Source organism: Hylaeus volcanicus, chromosome 4, assembly GCF_026283585.1.
Source record: "Hylaeus volcanicus isolate JK05 chromosome 4, UHH_iyHylVolc1.0_haploid, whole genome shotgun sequence".
In the NCBI taxonomy this organism is placed as follows: domain Eukaryota; kingdom Metazoa; phylum Arthropoda; class Insecta; order Hymenoptera; family Colletidae; genus Hylaeus; species Hylaeus volcanicus.
This window is the reverse complement of record NC_071979.1, coordinates 13691400-13712228: the sequence shown is the minus strand read 5'-3', so window position 1 is coordinate 13712228 and position 20829 is coordinate 13691400. Positions and strand designations below refer to the sequence as shown.

At 34.4% G+C, this 20829-nt stretch overlaps 2 protein-coding genes and 1 long non-coding RNA gene across 4 annotated transcripts in view; 1 reads left to right on the top strand and 2 right to left on the bottom strand.

Annotated features, from left to right (window-relative positions):
• Positions 1–1626: 1626 nt before the first annotated feature.
• LOC128875276 (aminopeptidase N) overlaps positions 1627–20829 on the top strand; it is an 80285-nt gene continuing 61082 nt past the window's right edge. The window contains exon 1 of the mRNA XM_054120720.1: positions 1627–1748. The gene's annotated coding sequence lies outside the window, so the exon portion shown is untranslated. The remainder of the gene's footprint in view (positions 1749–20829) is intronic.
• Positions 5939–8896, bottom strand: LOC128875282 (uncharacterized). The gene is made up of 3 exons (XR_008456775.1): positions 8007–8896; positions 7743–7938; positions 5939–7653 (listed from the first exon to the last, which is right to left on the bottom strand). It is a non-coding gene; the product is annotated as an uncharacterized LOC128875282 (long non-coding RNA).
• Positions 10329–20829, bottom strand: part of LOC128875281 (organic cation transporter protein) — a 30484-nt gene continuing 19983 nt past the window's right edge. For both annotated transcript variants that reach the window (XM_054120738.1, XM_054120739.1), the window contains exon 2: positions 10329–16365. In XM_054120738.1, coding sequence (XP_053976713.1) covers positions 14123–15814 — 1692 coding nt within the window. In that variant the 5' untranslated portion in view covers positions 15815–16365 and the 3' untranslated portion in view covers positions 10329–14122. The remainder of the gene's footprint in view (positions 16366–20829) is intronic.

Below are 20829 nucleotides of genomic sequence, written 5' to 3'. Positions count from 1 at the left end.
AATTCAAATGAATTTTTAATAAATTTCTATTTTTAATCAATTATGTAATCGCCTTCGTTATCAACAACCTTTTGCCATTTAGTGTGCAAATTTTCAACGACATATCGATAAAAATCAATGAGCTGAAGTATTTAAAATTACACAAACGACATTACTTTCCAATACACCTAATATTTAAAAGAACAGAGTCGACCTTCATATCTCCTTTACGCTTCCACCGATAAAAAAGTCATTGGTGCCACATTACGTGTCTCTCGAAATCAAACAATTCTTATTCGATACTTTTTCTTCTATCGCTGAAAGTAAGCAAATTATTCATGTGGCCTGTTTTACATGCTTCACCCTGTACATTTTTGTCTACGATACACTAGCATTTATTTAGGAAAATTCATTGACTTATATAACGTCTCTGTACATTTATGAATAACGGCTAATTTATTTTGACTAACGATCAATCATAATTTTAGCCATCCTTTAAGACTATATAGGTTTACCCAACACGGTCATTTTCACCTACCCCTAATTTCACATCAGGATTCTATAGAAACCGTTTACACTTTTTGTCAACCATTTATGCCGACTTCTATCCATATAAAAAGGCAAGCATATAGGGTGTTCAAAAAAAAGCATTCAATATTTATATGGTGTACAGGGCACACTGTACTGAGTAAAAAAGCTTTAGTAAACATAGGTCCAAAGGTCAACCGTTCCTGAGATATAAACATTTTTGTTTGCTAGTATCATGATTGACTTACTTGCTTCCATCGCATGCGATGTTTGTGTCAGTGTTTATAAATTGCGCTCTGAATGTTCCCATTCAAATACAGAAAATTTCGTCATTTTCATTTTTTCAATTTCGTGTACAGAAATGAGCGGTGGACACGTGGAAAATCTTCTATAAATATCGAAAACCTAGTAGTAAGTCAATCATGATACTAGCAAATAAAAATGTTTATATCTCAGAAACGGTTGACCTTTGGACCTATGTTTACTAAAGCTTTTTTACTCAGTACAGTGTGCCCTATACACCATATAAAGATTGAATGTTTTTTTTTTGAACACCCTGTATATCCAAATTCATTTTTGTCTAAACCTCCCAATTAATTTTACTAAATCGACACTTATTAAAGAATTTATTATATTAGAACTTATTACCGAATCTTCACTTACATATTAAAGCATTACTTCAGTTCTAGAAACTCGATAAGAAATCTTCGTAATCCTAGCATTAATATTCTCTAAATATGACCAGTCCTACTCAGCGAGAATATCCGAGTGCAAAGGGTTGAGATCGATCGAGACTTCGAAGACCGTGCGCGCTCATATAATATCGGAGAAACGATTCGAATAGTTCGCAATCTCGAATGTTTCCAATCTCTCGCAAGAGCCAGATTGAAATGGGCATCGGTACTGGTCCTGGTTGGGCAACGTGTAGTAATCGTCAGTATCGCAGGAATGTCTCTGTATCGACCTGGCCCTGTAATCAACTTAACCCGGTTTTCCCTACCGTAGAATTTTCCAACGGTGTTTCCGTCGCCGAGAAAAATCTTCGTCGGGCGATGGGGAGAGACCTGTGATATACATATATATAGTTGCGCGCGCTTGTGCAACGATTTTCTGCGCTTCAATCGGCGTGCGTGAGGCTCGAGGCTCGGGTTCAGTCAGCGAGGCGCGTTCGTGAACGGTACGCGTTCCCGTACGCGTTTTTAGTCTCGCGTACCGTGCTGCGGGCGTGTTCACCTCCACAGGTGAGTACACACTGTTCACGCATGTGCACGTACCAGATTCCGGGAAGCCCCGGCGCAACGCCGGAATGTCAGTGGCCGGTTCAAACTGGAAACTCTCGGCTACGTTAAATTACGAAGTAACTTTCATTACCTTGCCTCCTTGCGTACCACCGTTTACAGACTTTCCGCGCCCGCGCCGCACCGTGTGTCGCCTAATGGACGAAATACAAAAATTCGAAGTACTGGAAGTAACATCCTATATTTCAATCCTTGAAATATTAGTAGAGGAATGTAGTTTACAAAATTATAACTATTATTTAATACACCAGTTTATTGTTCTTAAAGCATAACATTTGAGAACAAATCTATGTATTATATTCAAATACGTGCCATTGGTAGAATACTTATTTCATTTCAATTTTTGTAGGTTGACTTTGATATTGTAGTACAGTTAAAATGAATGCGTAATTTAAATGCAATAACGATACTTTGTCTTAATTTTTTATATGATAAGTTATCTATGTATAAATGGACTTCAAAAGAAAGTACCACAAAGTATCACTGTGATCTTTTGTATACTAATTTTGTGCATATGAAACTTTACATTAACGTTAAATTTATTGGCCGAAACGAAAAATCAGCCAAAATCTGGATGAATTAAATCACTACGGATGCAGGTTCTGGCAATGACTCTAACACTCATCTTTCCTTTTCATGTTTAAAAAACTATGTAATAGATAGTGAATTACTAATACCATGTTTGTACACATAGCGTACCTGATTTATTGTAAAAACTTTGGTCTCGAATGTTTTCGTTTCCATTTGCTACTTTGGTGTAAATAATGCAATAAATAATACACAACTATTTATTTGAAAAATACATGCCGTATGGATATTTATATATTGTGTAACTTACACTCTTTATGTATCCCAGCATTTAAAGTAATTGTGTATATAACACCATAATGCTTCAAGAACTACTTTGTTTCTCAATTTTCGTCAGTAAGTCTAGCTGAATCTTTCTTATTTTTTTGCGATATGAAAATTGTTTATAGCTTGATTTCAATATTTCTGGAGTGAAAATACCATTGACAAAAATTTTGTTTCTAACTTCATGTTCTTACGAGTTTTTTTTTTAAGCTCATTATTTTCTTTTACCAAGAAAATATTGTTTCTATTACAACTTGGCGTAGATGATTTTTTAGTAATCTCAAATATTAAAATATGCAAATTTTTAAAAATGTTGAAATGATATGTCAACTTGATGTTTACGTTATAAAGTTTCTAAAGTGCTAAAAGTGATATCGATCGACAGCAATGCAATTTCAACGGACAATTACGGGTTGCAATGCTCTTTGAACTGTTTCCGATGGGATAACTGCACAAGCTTGAATTATACGACTTAGCATATTCTCTGAAATGTCAGGTTGTTGTTCGTAAATATATTCTTTTAATCGTCTCTGTACAATGCAGAGTTTCGTATTAATTAAACGACATCATTACACATCTGTGTGTTGATATGATCTTTTGTAGTATGCTAGTTTAGTGCTGTACTTTATTTTCGTATTCCGACATTACGTGACTGTAATTTAACATGAAAGTAGAGATTCTAGACTAACATGAGTATGTCGCAGATACGACTAGCAAGTAAAATTAAAACGTATTGACCTCAGCTTACATAAAGAGTCATTCTTTCATTACCTTAATTGTCACATGTTTTGCAGAGGATTAAATGATATTACATTGCAACGACATCTAACTTGCATTCAAGCGAATGGTTTTTCAAAACATTACCGAGAAACATATAACACTGAAAATGAAGAATTTGTTTTAATTTCTTTTTAATTGAGGAAGTCAGAGTTGGAGAAAGTTTTGAAGATAAAATTAAATATCAATTTAGTGTTGTAGTATAACTATTATAATATTTAGGAAAACTAAGTGGTTGCAGCAAATGTTATTTTAACTTGTAAAAGCCAAAAAATACTTATACTGATATGAACATGTACAATAATTATAGATTTTTTTAAATATAATAGAAGTTAATATGAAATTTGTACTTAAAAAATCGGGAATTACTTAAAATGTTTGAACCAGGAAGTGTCTGATCGATATGAAATTAATATTTAATAAATTAAATGTTTAAAGACAAATACAAATGAGTTGAGTTTTTTATTCTGAAACGCGCAACATGAAATGTATATTTTGACGCTTCTAATGAGATCCTTTTCCAGGAACTGTGTTCGGTTAACATGTTTCTCTTGGAGCTTTAAATAAAAAACAAAAAAGGTTGAGAATAGAATGAGAATAAAAAACAAAGTAACGTTGAGAAAGATAATATAAATATATACGAGATATTTCAAATCATAGTGGTGATGAATAACAATATCAAGTATCAAACTTCAAAAATTGGAACTCTTAATTAACAATAGAATTTAATTAAATGTAGGTATAACAAAGCAAGTATTTAGTATTCGAAACATTTCTGACTTCTATGTAAAATACTGCCGTTGGTTACACTATATTTACAATGTTATAAAAGTATATAAAATTATACGGACCACTTACGCGATAGAATAAAAAATGTTCGTGTGTAAATTCTGAAAAAAATACCTCTTTTTTCTGTTTTTCGTGTTTCGTTCGACAAGTCTTCGAAGTGAAAATTGTGTGAAAACATAAGATAGATTATCTGGCAATAGGCTATTCTTGAAACTTTATGATTAGAGAATGTTGGAACACCGCAATGAAACGACAAACTTTTTCTGTTCTGTAATCTTTCGAGAAGCGTAGGACGATCGTCCTGAGCCTGATTTCAGGATTGTACATAAGGGAGTCGTGCTGAAATTGCTTTCATGCGATTAAGGTCACACATGTACCAGCGGTATCCCTTTTTTCTCGTTTAAACTTCCATCTTAACCGAGCTTAGCTCACACGTAACACTGAACTTGCTTTTACCGATTATGCCAAAATTACTAGACTCTTGAGTAAATAAATAAAACGAAATAAGGAAGAAACGTACTCTGTACAAGTATTATTATTTATAATAATAATGTTGGATTAGGAAACAATACAATAGAGCTATATTTTACAAAAGGGACCGTGCATATACACCCTCTGTCCGAAAACTAATCGGAATGGCTCTAGTTTAATAAATGTAGCGGCATAACAAAATGTTCGGAGTTAGTAAAGATGAAAAGGTAGAGAATGAATGAATAAACAAGGCTCAGTGTATGTTAGAGACAGGAAAACATAAAGTACAATGTAGTAACAATATTATAGCTAAGTGTATATAACAAACTATAGACTAAGAAACTCTGTATAAGTTTTGTACCACATTGAGGTGTAACATAGACCTCTAGTAGTCCATAACACCTTAATAAAGAAAGAAAGAAAAGAAAGAAATGTAGTGGGGCCATCCATTAATGGCTGATTATTTTATGACTTGTTGTCAATTTTGATTAACCTTTAAAAGTTTCGTGACATTTCGTTCACCAGAAGCCAAGATACATACATTTAAGTGACAGTAGTTGATATACGTTCGTCGAGAAATGAATAAAGAGCATAGAATCAACATTAAGTTCTGTGTTAAAAACGGTAAAAGTGTTACGGAAACGATCCAAATGCTTAAAATTGTTTATGGAGATAATTGTTTATCAAAGACACAAGTTTTTAAGTGGCATCGACGATTTAGAGAAGGCAGAGAGGATATGGATGATGATAAACGTTTAAACCGGCCAATTGAAATTATATCTGAAGAATCAAAAAAGTACGTAATTTCGTGAAAATTTCAAAAAATTCTTCAGTGAGTGTTAATGCTGAGTATTATCTTAGCATATTAAAGCGTTTGGTAGGCCGTATTCGTCGTGTCCTCGTCGAGAACCTGGCAGTTGGCAATTACTGCACGACAATGCATCTTTTTTTGAACAAAAAACCAAGTTTTTTTGCTTCAACATCCTCCATATTCTCCCGATTTGGCTCCCTACGATTATTTTTTATTCCCTAAGTTGCATTTGGCGATGAAAGGAAACCGCTTTGCATCAATTAAAGATATTCAACAAACAACGACGAGCAATATCAACATCATTCCAATCACGGACATAAAAAAGTCATTTGATGTACTTTTTGAACGTGAAAATCGTTGTATTTCGACTGCGGGAGAATATTGTGAATAAACAAAATGATTATGTCAAGATTTTCTAATTAGTACTGTTATTTTTAAAGCCATTCCGGTTAGTTATGGGACAGAGGGTGTATTCAGAACAAAAAAGTAAAGAAAGTCTAGAACATCAAGTGGACCGTTTTTTCCACTCATTAATTGATAATAGAAAGTAAATGTGAAAACAGCATTTTACTTAAGCAAACTAATTGTCATTGAATCATTCTGCGTACAGTGGGTATACATATGCAGTAGCGTCATATGGTATTCTAATTTTGCAGTGCAAACTACATTTCTACACATAAGCTGTTATCATCACACAACAACGTTATGGTCATTCTGCTAATGGGATAGTAAACAGATGGTACCGGACACTTTGTTATCTCATATCGAGTACGATGCGCGTGCAAGAGAATTCATTGCGGAAATCGCATAACACTATTGTAGTAATTGTTTATGATTCAAATTAATCCGTTCGTTTAAATTAGAAACTTGAATTAACAATTTATGATTTGCACTTTCTCGATCCATGGATTAGTTGGGAAATAAATTTTCAAATTATGCTTTCCTAGACCAATTTAGTCCATAATTTTGTTAGAGTATTTACTGTTTACGTATTGAGCGTTTGCAATAACCACGCGCTTCTTAAGGGAGGAAATAGGTTTAGGACTACATTCTTTTAGTGGTACGTATGCATTTTTTTCTCAAGAAAGGAATATATATATAATTTATCGAAACTTTGGGAACACTTTATACATATATTCAAATAAATATTGTAATTATTTTGAAGTATTTCCTCAGAAAATATGGAAGATATCAGCTGCCACCAATCGGAAGTCACCATAAGACGTAACTATTTCAAATTTACTTCAGGGGCATGTCTTTCTCCTGTATGAACCTAACCTCCCCTCTAAGAATTTGCTAATTGAATTTTTAGAGGTGTTTAAACAAAAGAGCATCATTTCTTGTCACTTTTCATAAATTCTTTTGTAATGAAAAAATACTTTAAACAACGACATTACTCCAAATTTAGATTCATATAGAGCCTAATTATATAAAGAAACTATACATTTTTTAAATCATTGGTTATAAAGCTTTTGAGCTAGAATGTACACAAATTTAAAAAAAGTCAAGGAAAACGCGTTTGGAAAAAGAAAATACGAAAATGAGAAAGATTGTTCCGGATAGAACACGTGCATCGGCAGAATTTAGGCTCCTTTGCAATCGTGTACCGTTAGGTCGTCAATATTCTTATTCGGGCGATGCGGAGAAACAGCGAAAGGTGACAATAGTTTACGGCATGCTAGCGAAGCGAGGCTGTTTCGAGTCGATGGCTGATATTGCCGGCAATATCCATCTAGGGGTGACCGTTTACGAGGTCTTTAGAATTTCGCGTAGTCCCGAGCCTCAGCGGTCGAGCATGCCGTGGACATGGAAAAAGCCATGAGTGGCCTGGGGCTTTCCGCGAGACACCGAGCGACCATCTACCCTTGCTCCGCGATACCGTTAGCGGGGGCACGGCGACTGGGATGCGCGTAAGAGCAGGGGCGCCCTGATCGGGCCTTGGTCCCAAAACCAGGGCTAATGAGCGCGCCTCTTGGACTTGACGGGGGTGGCATCTAGGGTGAGGAGTGGTGGTCCGAGGTATTTTGGATTGTCACCTGGTGAAGCGGAACCAGATTTCGATTTGTCAAACTCGAAGACGCACGGGCGATCAGAGAGAACATCAATCGTTGTACACCTTGGTACTTTAAAATAAATTCGTATTTTTCCCTGTGTCAAAGGAGAGTTTTATATCGTGTCCACTTTACTTCCCGAACAAAAATCAAGTCAGTAATGAATTGATTTAAACTAATACTTACTGGTTAATCAACGATTCCAGCACCATATAGTAATCCTTTCTCTTCTTCATATCCTTCTTTTTGAGCTTGGAACTCTTCTCTTCGGGCTCTTTGAGCCTAAACCTATTTGCCCCCTTAAACATGGAGAAATAAATTTGCATACAGCCAGCGTAGACGATATGAAAACGTAAGACTCGCTGTTAAGGAAAATGTACTCCTATTCGAAGAAAAACGACATATCAAAAAATTGGTACAGCAATCATTAATGATATAGTACGTAATCACCTGTAACCTTGATCTTGGTAAACGATACCCTGGTAAACGATGTTGTAGAGCACTTGTTTCAAACTAATATCTCATTAGTTTTCATTTTATAAAACTCCAAAAGTGTTCTCATTAACACTCCAGCGTTAGGCATTTTATAATTTTTTTTTTTCAATTGTTTCATTTCACGTCGCATCTACTCTTTGGTCATTAGTTTGGTTCATCATTTAGAGCTCGTAATATTATACATATCTGAACATATTTTAATGTCAGCTACGCAATACGATAGAAAAGAAACCCGTGCATTTTTAAGCAAAAAACATCAATGACCATGATATTTCTTTTCAAAATATAAAACGCTAGAGAAAAAATATATTGCAGCATATAGGCTCCTCCATACTATTCAAATTGCATGTTAAATATTATTTGTATTGTTACAATTGGAAGCGATATTCAGATAGCCTGAATTAACTAGGAGAATCTGTGTGTTAGTTTGAAATATGACCAAGTACTGTGTATTTTACCTTAATACCGAAAACTGAAAGCAAACACAGTGTTTTGGTATTATATATGCACCTTGTGACTCGCTGTTGCGCAACAGGAGGTTTCGTATTTGACGTCGCTACATTGTTAAAGAGTTTTTCGTGTACCACAAATACGAGATAATATTAGAATCGCGTAACAATTTAGCTCGTAACGTGCGGGCTAAAATGGTGTTGCAAGTATGTACTATGTAGCAATTGTATAATTGTTCAACTGTCCCCAATGCAGTACTGCGATTAACATTTACAGATAACTGAACGACTCTAGTCCGTTACAATTTTTTTACTGGCCAGCGAAGAAAGTTTTTATGAAGTGTTGAATTATTTGTGCACGATGTTAGCAGGGAACCCTGTATCCGTAATATAGTATTTCATTCTTTCAAAACTAGTAAATAATTATTCGTAAACAATCTTCTAATTATACGTACAAATTAAAGGATACTAATTAGTTCGTCTTACACAAAGTATTATATATTTTATGTTTCGATTTTTTGCCTTAAAAATATCTTTAGGATAAACTGAATTAATGTATGAAAAGTAAAACGATATATTTCAAATAAGTCGTGATAGCAGACATAAAACGTATTCAATATTTAATAATTATGACGATGTTAATTTGTATACAAAAAGCTATTATCTATTGACTTTTCTTCTTTTCATACTCCATCTGAAATTCTATAAGATATAAGAGTATAAGACTTTTTTACTATTTCTTTTGGGCTGACTAATTCGTGGCGTTGAAATTCTTTTTCTATAGAAATAGAAAATATTAAGTTATTTTTTTTTCAAATTCTTTATCACATGCTTTCTGATGGATGGTATTTGTTAAAAGGGTTTTAAATATATAGTTTATAATATATTATTAATTTTTTCAGATGTCTAAATTATCCTTTTTCGAGTTCGGGGTGATGTTTACTTTCCCTTCCGTATTAATCTATTCTGTATTAAGGAAAGCGAGTCTTCTTTATTAAAAGAAACGTTGATGGTTCATGTTTATTACAATTTGAGAAACGCTGAGGTGAAACAATTTATGAATCGTGATAACTCTTAGAAAAATATCGTTTTAATTTTTAAAATAATTAAAATACGTACATAAAATGAATGTAAAATATCCTATAATGAAACTATTTTTAGAAGAACGTAAACATGTAGAATAAAACTGCACATGTTATATTTTTATAAGTTACATAAACATAGTAAAAAATGATATCAGTTGTACCCGAAGGCAGGTAAAATTATCATATACATAACAAATTTCAAATAATTAGAAAAGGTAAACAATGTTTATTATTCGATCCATTATTTCTTCAATGAAAATTGAATTCAGAATAATACAATCAAAATGTCAGGTGTCAATTTTTCTCTACATTTTTTCTTACTTTTACTATATTATTTATTTCATATGTTTGTTATTAGACTGCGCTAGTAATAGTTTAAACTAGGACTTTATGCATTTATAGCGTGTGGTAATATCTGAAAATCATATACAAAATGTATGCAGAACGTGTTTTATAAAACAATTATTAATACAAAATGCAATGGGTAACAAATGGTTTTGTTCGACTCGGATGAAATGTTGTTCAGTTGCTCTTTATGTTCCAACAGAAAGTATAAGCTACTCAAATTTCGAAAATATTAATAATAAATATAATTATTATTTTAAATTAATTTGATGCCAGTCTTAAAACTACCATGACACTCTCGAAACCAAAACCACTTTCTGATGCCAGATAGCATCACCAAATTCTGAATACCGAGATTGTAGATGCCTATTTACATTAAAAATTCGCGTGTTTGTGATTTTTCTACAAATTCTACAATTTTTGTTTAATTCAGATAAAATTTTGATCAGCTGCTCTTTATGTTTCAACAGAAGTAACTTAATAGGCTACTTAAATTTTGGATATAATAGCTATAAAATAGGTTACAAGACTTTAAACGAGAGACGGGTCCTCTATCAAACGACAAATGTACTATAAATCATACGTGTTAAATAAATTTCAAATCTAAATATTTAACTTATACATGTGTTTTGTTTCGGTTATAACAAAGTAAATACCTACTTAAAATTAGAAATCGTTAATTTATCTAAGAAAATGAACAGAAGACTGCGATGTAATATAATGTTACTCAAAACGTAGTTTTACTTAAGTCAATTCTAAATAAAGATTATAATATAAATAAGTAGAATTACAAAAATGTGTCCAAACTTTTGCTATTTGCTTTGATAGTACATAATGTACTAATTTGACGTAATAGTAATTAATATTTCATTTTATATATGTGTATACGTTCTGTATATGTTTACTATCTGTTTCTCATGCCTGTAAAGCATATAAAATATACAGGGTGTCCCAGAACTCCCGCAAGAACCGGAAATGGGAGGTAGTTGACAAGATTCTAAACAACAATTTCCTTTGCAAAAATGTCGGTGAGGGCTTCATTTTTGAATTATTAACGAAAAACACCGACCAATCACAGTGCTAGCTACGCCGCGCAGTTTTTCGTTAATAATTAAAAAGTGAAGCCTCCACCGACATTTTTGCAAAGGAAATTGTTCAGAATTGTGTCAGCTCCATTTCTGGTTCTTAAAGGAGTTCTGGGACACCCTGTATGCATAAAATCCGCAGTCCAGTAATAATAAATATTTAAATTGGCTAACTCTCTCCTAATAATTCAAATACAATGTTACGTATTATTCATTTATCTCCGTTTCAGGTACTTACCATTCGTTATATCTTTTAATATTATTCAATGGCTTACACGTAATTGATAACGTTATTTGAAAATTATGAAACGAATACTTCACTTACAAACGATGGAACGGCAGAGAGAAGCGAGGATTCTTGGTTCGAGAACTTCTCTCACTACCTATGCCCCTGATTACATTACAGAAACGATTGCTATTTTCAACATGCAGCTTTCACTGTACAATTTACGTTCTTTTCGTATATATTACGCTGTCTGAATTGTATAACTTAATATCTAGTCGATACATATGGTATAAAAATAGGTAATATCTCCTATCTATGTCATTGCATTGGATGAACAACACAGCTTAATCATCTTAATTATTTTAGCCACTACTGAACCTATTCAAATTATTATTTTCTCTGGTTATACTTCAAATAAGCATGTAAGGTTAATTACAATATAGCTCTTGTAAGTGTTCAAGTTCAGCCTCGTATTTAAAATGGAACACTAGTTTCTGTGTGAGAATTAATTAGTTATTAATTCATAATTAGCTAGCAACAATTTGACTTGGATTGTCCTCGAATGATCTTCTATAATAGATCCTCAAGTTCGTTCTGCTCCGAGCTGGATATTTTCAAAGACACACAACTTCTGAAGTAGCGCTGATAAGAAACGCACGTAATATATCAATTCAAAGATTACCATTTTATACTCGAATATCTCGGAAGCTATTATAGCTTTAAAGAAAACATATTTGATTACTTTTATTCTGAGAATTTTGTACCTTATCGAATGTAGCCGTTTGGGTTAAAAGAATTCTAATTGACGTTATGAATTTTGAAGCAAAAAATCATCTCGCAAGAAATATACATACATATAGTCTATATGTACGCTTCAAATGGAAATTTAGAAAATGAATAACTTGAATTAGTAATAATATAAAAAATAATTAAAGTGATCAAGTTGTCATTGTATTAATACAAGGAAAACTCAATTGCCATGACTCGATTGGAGATTTTTGTTTGTTATTCAAACTAGGCAACAATTGATTGAATACCATATGATACTTATACAATGTAGACTACTAATAATAATAACAATAATAATCTAATAATAGGATTAATTATGGATTTAACAACTGAACGATACTTCTGTATGATAAAATGAATTGATTCCATCTTCGCACATACAATATTTTATTGCACTCTGTTCTTCGTGCACTTTTATGCAACAAAGACAGTTGTTCTTGTATATCGAAATGCTGTTCTCTTCGTCTAACGAAGTTCCTTTAACACTAAAGCCATCAAGCCAGTCAATTTGACCCATACAGTGGGTGTAAAATGTATTCTTACACCGATCAATTTTCGTAAAAAACTTTTGTGTGAAATTGTAATTTATTAACATCTTTTTTATAATCAATGATATTCTACATATTCTCGGAAATCTCTAGAATAGATATATGTATATAGTTCAAACAACAATTACTCGTTTATATAATTTGCGGAATTAACAAGAAAATACGAAAAATCAACAGAAATATAGAAGCAATAATTATTCGTACGGTTCTTATGACGAATCATTTACAGTAGAGTTTGTAACATAAACACATTAGTTTATTACTTCGTATGAATTAGAAAACATCACATTTCCAGTAAAGAAGTTTTAAAAAATGCTCTTATAAAAAATGCTCAGAGGAATGGAAGAAGATCCCACTCCGAATAACATCGACATTTATGATAGTTAATTTAATGGCTAGAAGGGTTGTAGGAATTATAAAATCAAAAGGAAATCCCACGAAGTATTAATTATTTATAAATTAACGTAATTTTCCTTTTTTTTTCTATGAAGTTTTAAAAATTTAGCAATTGTACGAATAGTTATTGCTTCTGTATTTCTATCAATTTATTGTTTTTTCTTGTTAATTTCGCAACTTATATAAATAACTAATTTTTTTATTCTCTATCTATTCTAGAGATTTTCATGAATATATAGAATATCATTGCTTATAAAAAAGAAGTTAATAAATTACAAGTTCACATAGTTTTTTTGAAAATTGATCGGTGTAAGAATACTTTCTACATCCACTGTATATTCTGAACATTTTGAACAATGACTAAATTATTGATAATGCATTTGTCACAGAGACAATTATTCAATCTCAACGCCCTGTCCTTATCACTAACCATTTCAAAGTTAGTTTACATGTTTTTGTCGATTCATAGTTCAATTGACCACGGTCTCTCCTACTGAACTATTCATAAATTTCCTCTGACATTTTATTCCAATAGTACTGATAATGAAGTTATGACTTGTTACACTTACTGGCTCTACCCTGTATACTCACGAATTGATTTGCCTGTTCCATATCTACTTTATAAAATATTGCAGAAATCATAATAGTCGGTAGCTCTAGGTTTAACTTATACGTAGAAACGGTAAGATACAACTCATATTCTTAGTCGAAAACGTCTCTAACTTAGCCACTATCACTCTGTTCAAGAGGGTAATATTCATTTCGAAACACTTCTTATCTAGCTCTTAACTAGAACGTTTATCCACGCAACAAGCCGTTCAGAGTTTAACAGCGACTCGTAACACACGCGAAGCAACGAGACGCGATCCAAGGCTTTTCAAATTATGGCCGGTAAACGCAAGTACATTTACGCTTAACGTGTATGCAAACAACGGCGCCAGCGCGTTGGAACGGTAGTCCTATTCTCCAATCGTCGTCGAGAACTCGAGAAACCATAAACAAACACAAGTGCTTGTAACCATACGCTTCTGCAATGCCGAGTTACAAAACAGTACCGCAACAAATTCAGTCTGTCGTTCGATGCTCGTACATCACTCTGGCAACAAAGCGTCGCCATTCGTCGAACTTGAACATCAAGAGGAAGTTCGTTACGCGGTCTCCCCGCTCTGATTCAATCTCTCCTTTTCCTCCTTGTCGCCCAGCTGGCTCATCGTGACTTCGTAAGTGGTGCTGTCTTTTCTGCTGGATCCCAAGCACGTGGTGAAGCACGTGTCGTCCTTGCCAAAGTTCTCACCGTCCTCGATGGTCTCGGGCATGGGCTGGTTCACCGTTTCGGGCAAGTACAACGACAGCAGACCGGACACCAGAGCGACGAAACCGAACAGTATCGCCGGCACTTTGGGATTCAAGGAATCCAACAGCATGATCATGGGAGTTAGAGCACCGCTGAGACGCGCGCACATCGAGCCTATTCCCAGAGCGGTGTTCCTGACCACTGTTGGGAACAGTTCCGCGGTGTAATTGTAAATGACCGCGAAGGAGCCAGCGATGCAGGCCTTCCCGAAGAGGACGATGACCACGATGGCGGTAGCAGCCACGTCGGACCCAGTTGGAATACTGGACGCGATTATGCAGCACACGCCGCCGATCAACATGAAGGTGCTGACCATACACCTTCTTCCGGTGCGATCCATCAGAAAGAACATCAGAATGTATGACGGCAGTTCGACCAATCCGCTCAGGAACATCATTAAGTATGGGTTACCCACCAGGTTGCCCACGTTCAGCGACAGCCCGTAATAAACTAGAGAGTTGGCGAACCAATTCAGACACACGTTCAACGTTTTCTTTCTGAGATTGGGTGTCTTGAAGAGGTCCAGAGCCCCGTACGATCGGTCTTCCTTGTCCGCGCTCTGCACCTTCGCCTCGCTAACCATTTTCGCAGCGTCTATGTCCACGTTGTTACCGTTCATGTTCAGGCCCTTGCGCACGATCACTAAGGCTTCGCTGACTCGACCTTGGGCCCAAAGCCACCTGGGCGACTCGTCCATGAGCCACCAGTGACCGACGAGGAGGGCGCTGTGGAGCCCGTAGGCGATCTGCAGCCACACTCGGTCCTTGATCACGGCTCCCCACACGGCAACCAGCATAAAACCAACGGCGAAAGCTAGTTGGAACATCACTCCGCAGACGGTCCTCTTTGACGGTCCCACCAGCTCCATCGTGAGGACGAATCCTGTTATATAGGCACCTGCTGAACCGAATATGCCGTATAGGAATCGCAGAACGAGGAAGACGTAGTAGTTGTTAACCAAGGCCACGGACACTCCAAGGATCAGCTGCGCCACGGAGGACACGTAGAATATTATCTTTCGTCCGTACTTGTCCGCCAAGCTACCCAACGTTACAGCACCGATGAACACTCCGAACATGTAGGTGGACTGGGCTACCGAGCCCATCCATCGCTGCGAGCAGACAAAGTTCCACTCCATTCCACGCGACGATTTGAAGTACTGGGTGTCGTAGGTCCACGATTCGCAGTTTTGAATTGTATTATTGGCGTCTAGGTAGCGGCAGGAGTCGATGGCTCGAGGAAGACCCTCTAGTAGCGCGGATGAATTCCACGTGGAGGACGTCATGTTGAACGAGTCTATCATAGACGTGGATTCGGGGATGTTGCACTTATGTGGCGGCACAGCGGCGACCGTCAGCAGTGTTAGCATGTGGAGACCTGCTGTCAAGGCACCGATTATGTGCAGAGAGAATTGCCAGCACTGGTATTTACCGAACTCGCCCAAGTGAGCCATTAGCTCTTCGAGGTTTCTGTCCACGCTCGCCATGGTCACTTCGGTTCTAATTGATACACTACTGGAAACACTTGTCCTTGGAGCGATACGATACGATTTTACGTTGTTTATTTCGATAACATCCGACGATTGTTTTTAAGTTTCTTCTTCAAGGTTTCAAGATCATGCCATCCTGTTACGATCGACTCCTATCTGTTCCTTGGCTTAGGTAATGTTAGAATGATTTTGTAGGGGGATCTTTCGTTGCTCTAAACTCGCTTCTGAGTTTAGGTAATTACCCAAGTCAATTGACCGTTTAGTGGAGCGGCCGATAAGACGAGACGATTAGAATGAACAGTTGGAAGTATCGTGATCGCGTGGACGCGTGGACTGGTCTGTTCTGGTGCCCACGGGAAACTGAATTGCTGGATGGAATTATTCACACGAATAGCGACTGGACGGATGCTTCGTGTACGGAGAATGCCTTACATTTACTTTTTACTTAATTCACAGCTGTTCTTGGGAGCTCGTGTGCATTTCTTTTTAGAAGTATCTCGGTGTTGGTTCGGCTATTTTGCCCACTTAGACCACCGTGGACGAATTATCTAGAAGGAAAGACGTAATATGATTATTCTACTGAAAAATATTAATTGGTTAGGATTGGGTTGTCCAGAAAGTTCGTGTCAATTTTTAAGAAACATTCAAAGGCACACTTGAATTTCGATATATATTAGGTCTACTGGAAAGTTCTGTCCGATCCGGTTGCAACAAGTTTCAACAAGTGTGAGTATATTTATTAAAAATGATATACAAATTACTATCACGCTAGCACGATGTCATAAATAATGATAAAAGTTATATTATTCAATCAAACTTATTCGAGGTGTGAAAAATTTATTATTTTGTTGTATTCTAAAAACGGACAGAACTTCCCGGTAGACCTAATATTTATTGAATTATATAGGTACCATTTTTTTTTCACAACCTTTGCACCTTTTAAGGAATGTATACATGTTATTTGTTTTCAACCATTTCGATATATTCAGACCTGTACAATCTACCAAAAATCGACATGGACTTTCCAGGCAACCCAATAATATGTGGTATAAAGGGTTTTTCAGAGAAGACTTTAGAATCTTGAGTTTTAATGACAAAATACAACTGTTGGTTATTTTGTTATCTTTCATGTTTAATTGTAATCATGTGTAATTTCATTTAAAATAAAAGAAACGGATGTATTTAAAACAAAATCCTATAGTACACAAAATATCTAGTGATTTCAGAGAAAATGCCACACTCCAAAAAGTATGGAATACAATTATCATTATAATTTCCAACAGCTCTGCGAGATCAATCACTTATTGTTTGGTTGGAGTGATTAATTCATGAACGTACAAGTGATCAAGAAATAATTTCTATTTGGAAGATAAAATAAAAATGAAGCAGAAATGATCCAATTTATAAGTTTAAGCAAACAATTTTAACAGCATCTTTTTTCTTTTTTTGTTAAGTATTACTTGATAATTGTATTATGTTAGTATCTTATTTTGTTTGCCCACATCAAACCTCTTTTTCTAGGCTCTCTTTAGAAATATTCAACATGTATTTTGCACTTAACGGTTTAAAGTGTTTGATAATCAAATAGAAATTTACGTGAACTAAAACAGATAAATTAAAGCAAACTGAGAATATATCTCTCTTTGCTGTAAACATAAGACAAAGAAAGAAAAAGTTAAACTATAATGGATACACATATTATATTATGAAACTCATTTTCTTCACACGACTGCACAAATTTGAGAATACTTAATAATCCCGAATGTATTTTTTTTTTTATTTAAGAGGTTCACGAAGCCCGCACTTAATAAAACATTTTTCAAAACTGCACCAGGTGGTATATCCAACGTTCTTCTAATTGGGATATTGGAAATTGTATGTACCGAATAGATACTTGTCCACCTGCGGATATTGAACTACTGAGACTAGATCAAATTATATTTCGCAAGGTAGTGCTTAGCCGATTGAAACGTGAAAGTGAACGCCGTGCTACGATTAGGAAATCTATCCACTGATTTGTCAAGTTCTGCATCATTAATATTGTAATTATTTAGTTGCCGTTAAACAAATATGAGTATACAAACTGTCCTACCAGAAACAGGACGGCTAACTATTCCATTTAGGATCGATCCTAAAACATGAGCGCTGTGCACCTCTCTAAATATAATTTTTGCATAAAATTTCTATTTAGTATCATTCTGATATGTTTTCTCATATTTTCTCATATTTCTAGTTACCATAAATAGATTCGTACATCCACGTTCTATTAATAATAAATCTAATTGAAATTGTGTTTATTATTTATTATGATATAATTAATTAATATGTTCATAAGTGTATAGTAAAATTGTGTTTAATATTAAAGTGTATTTCATTATGGTTTACATAAGTATATTAATACAAATAATATTTAGTTATTTGATCCCACTATTTTTTTAAAATAATAATTCAGTTCTCCGAATATATTTTTGAGCTGTGTTTTGAAAACGAAAAAAAAAACAAGAGGTATATTTAACTTATGGTCAATAGAGTGAGCAACGATTACAAAGTGGGAAGTTCTCAGTCCCCTAGCGGTGCTTACAACTAAGTTTGGCTGTGTATCGAATAAACAAGACCTCAACATTTTAGTACTTTTTCATCGAATAATGTCGTTCTACTCTATGAAGTGGAACACCATAAAATTGACTAGCTAACCTGGACAAACTTTCTCCTTTGATGCAGTATACGTTGTGCACTGTGGTTTTTTCAATATTTCTTTTTTCCTCCTATATCTATTTCTTACATTTTATGTTTTCTATGACATAGAAAAATGGTAGTTTCACTGATAAGTCAAAAATAGCGAGAATTCACGTAATATATCAAGTGGATAACGAATGTTAAATAAAAGGAGATTGTTTAATTACGATTGTATACAATGATTTGTAGCTGTCACAGTATATCAGGGCACTGAAATATTATCCAAACTGTATTTGTAACTGTTATTGAAAAGAAAAGAATATGTTTTGAGTAAAGTAAAATTACGTAAGGTCCAATGAGTATAGATAAAAATAATAAGTATGTACTATTTTTATATTAATATATTATATATATTTTGTACTATTCAATTATCCAAGCGTTACAAAATATCTGTAATGTAAATACTCTGGCTTTACATTGTCGATGGAGAAGATTGATAGCAAAGAATAATCGTAGACTTTCGAGAGGTATTATAGAATAGAACTAAAACTCTTGTAAATTCGTTTAATTCTTGGATTAATTTCGTTATCTTATTTTGATTTCTTTTTACAAAATTCTATCTTGCTCAAATGTAAATTATTATATTGTTTTAAACACTAGAAACACGAGAAATGTAAATATTATTATGTATTACCTAAGTTATAATAAGTTGGTTTTATTCGTTGTCTGTTGTTGCAATAGATTTCTGCCCCATTTTTAGTTCAAAAGAAAAATGTAAGAATGTATGTATGATTAAGTCTTAAAGGTAACAATAAAAGAATTTACAAAGAAAATGTAATATTCATTCAAAAACATTATAGTTTTCCTTTGCCCACAGTATATAATATATGAGCTGTTACATTTGAAAATAGAATAAGTCCACTTAAAAAAAAAATGAGTAACGCTAATTCAAGTAAGATATAGATACCTTTCCTTCATACTTGTAATCATTTATTCAATGGAATACAATTTTTTCATAAAGTAAACAAGAGAATTTTGGCTATAAAATGTTATCACAAAATATTTTAATATTTTTTTTTGTTTTTTTTTTCAATTACATATTTAACGTCGCATCAACCTTTGGTTATTAGTGACAGTTTAACAATTTTTGTTTAACTGGAATAAGTCTATATCTATAACAAGAGAAAAATACAACGATATAATGAGTTTACTGCCTTACATATGACCTACTTATCATGAATACTTCGCTATGTTAACTCTAAAGGAGAAATAAGTTCGAAATTTAATATTTAAAAATTTTTACTTATCTTAGCGAAGTAATTTACATTATTTTAATTAATAATCATGAATGGGGACATTAGATTAAAGAAAGTTGCAGGGATAATCAGAAGTTTACAGAAATTGTTGTTTAATGCAACATGAGACCGTTAAAATGTGTAATTAGTAAGAAAAAGAGTATAAAAATATTTACATCGTTGCATGGTGAAAGAAGAGATTTTTACTGTTGCTTGAGCACTGTACTGTAGAACACGTACCGGAAGTTCTCGCTGCATACGAGGTATTAAGATGGAAAAACGTTGTAATCTCGGCGAAGCATGCGTGATGACTTATCGCGCGGCTATCACAGATTTCCGTTGCTGCTCGGCGTAAGGCCAATTCTAAGAGCTCTCACAAACTGATAGCTTTACCCGATTGACAGTCATTAACGACGGTAAATGTCATAAGAGTTCACACGTAACTATGTGACAGACCACGGCCTTGCTTTCTATAGTGATTACGACCTTCTGTCACGAAACTCGCGTTATAATTAACAATCATAAGCAAAAATATATATTCTACCTGTATCCTGTATTTATTTAAATGTTTCAACTACACAGCCATAGTCATTACACTGACGCTTTCTTTTTCATTATACGCTTCTCACTATCGCTCTCAGCCTTCTTCTTTTCGTTACTCCATAGTTATAATACTGTTTGCAGTATCTCTTACATTACACTACAGCCTCTAAGGGCTATTCTACCTTTTGAAGTATAGTGGCATCAACATATTTTATACGTCCTTTAAAAAGCATTATGGTTTTCCTTTGCCTTAAAATTGTAATATACAGGGTGTCCCAGAATTAGCGTAAGAACCGGAAATGGGAGGTAGCTGAGACGATTCTGAACCACAATTTCCTTTGCACAAATGTCGGATGGTGCTTCGTTTTTGAATTATTAACGAAAAACCATCGACCAATCACAGCGCCCAAGTAGCGCGCGCTCAGTCGCGAGTATCTTGGTTCGAGCGCGTGCTACTTGGGCGCTGTGATTGGTCGATGGTTTTTCGTTAATAATTCA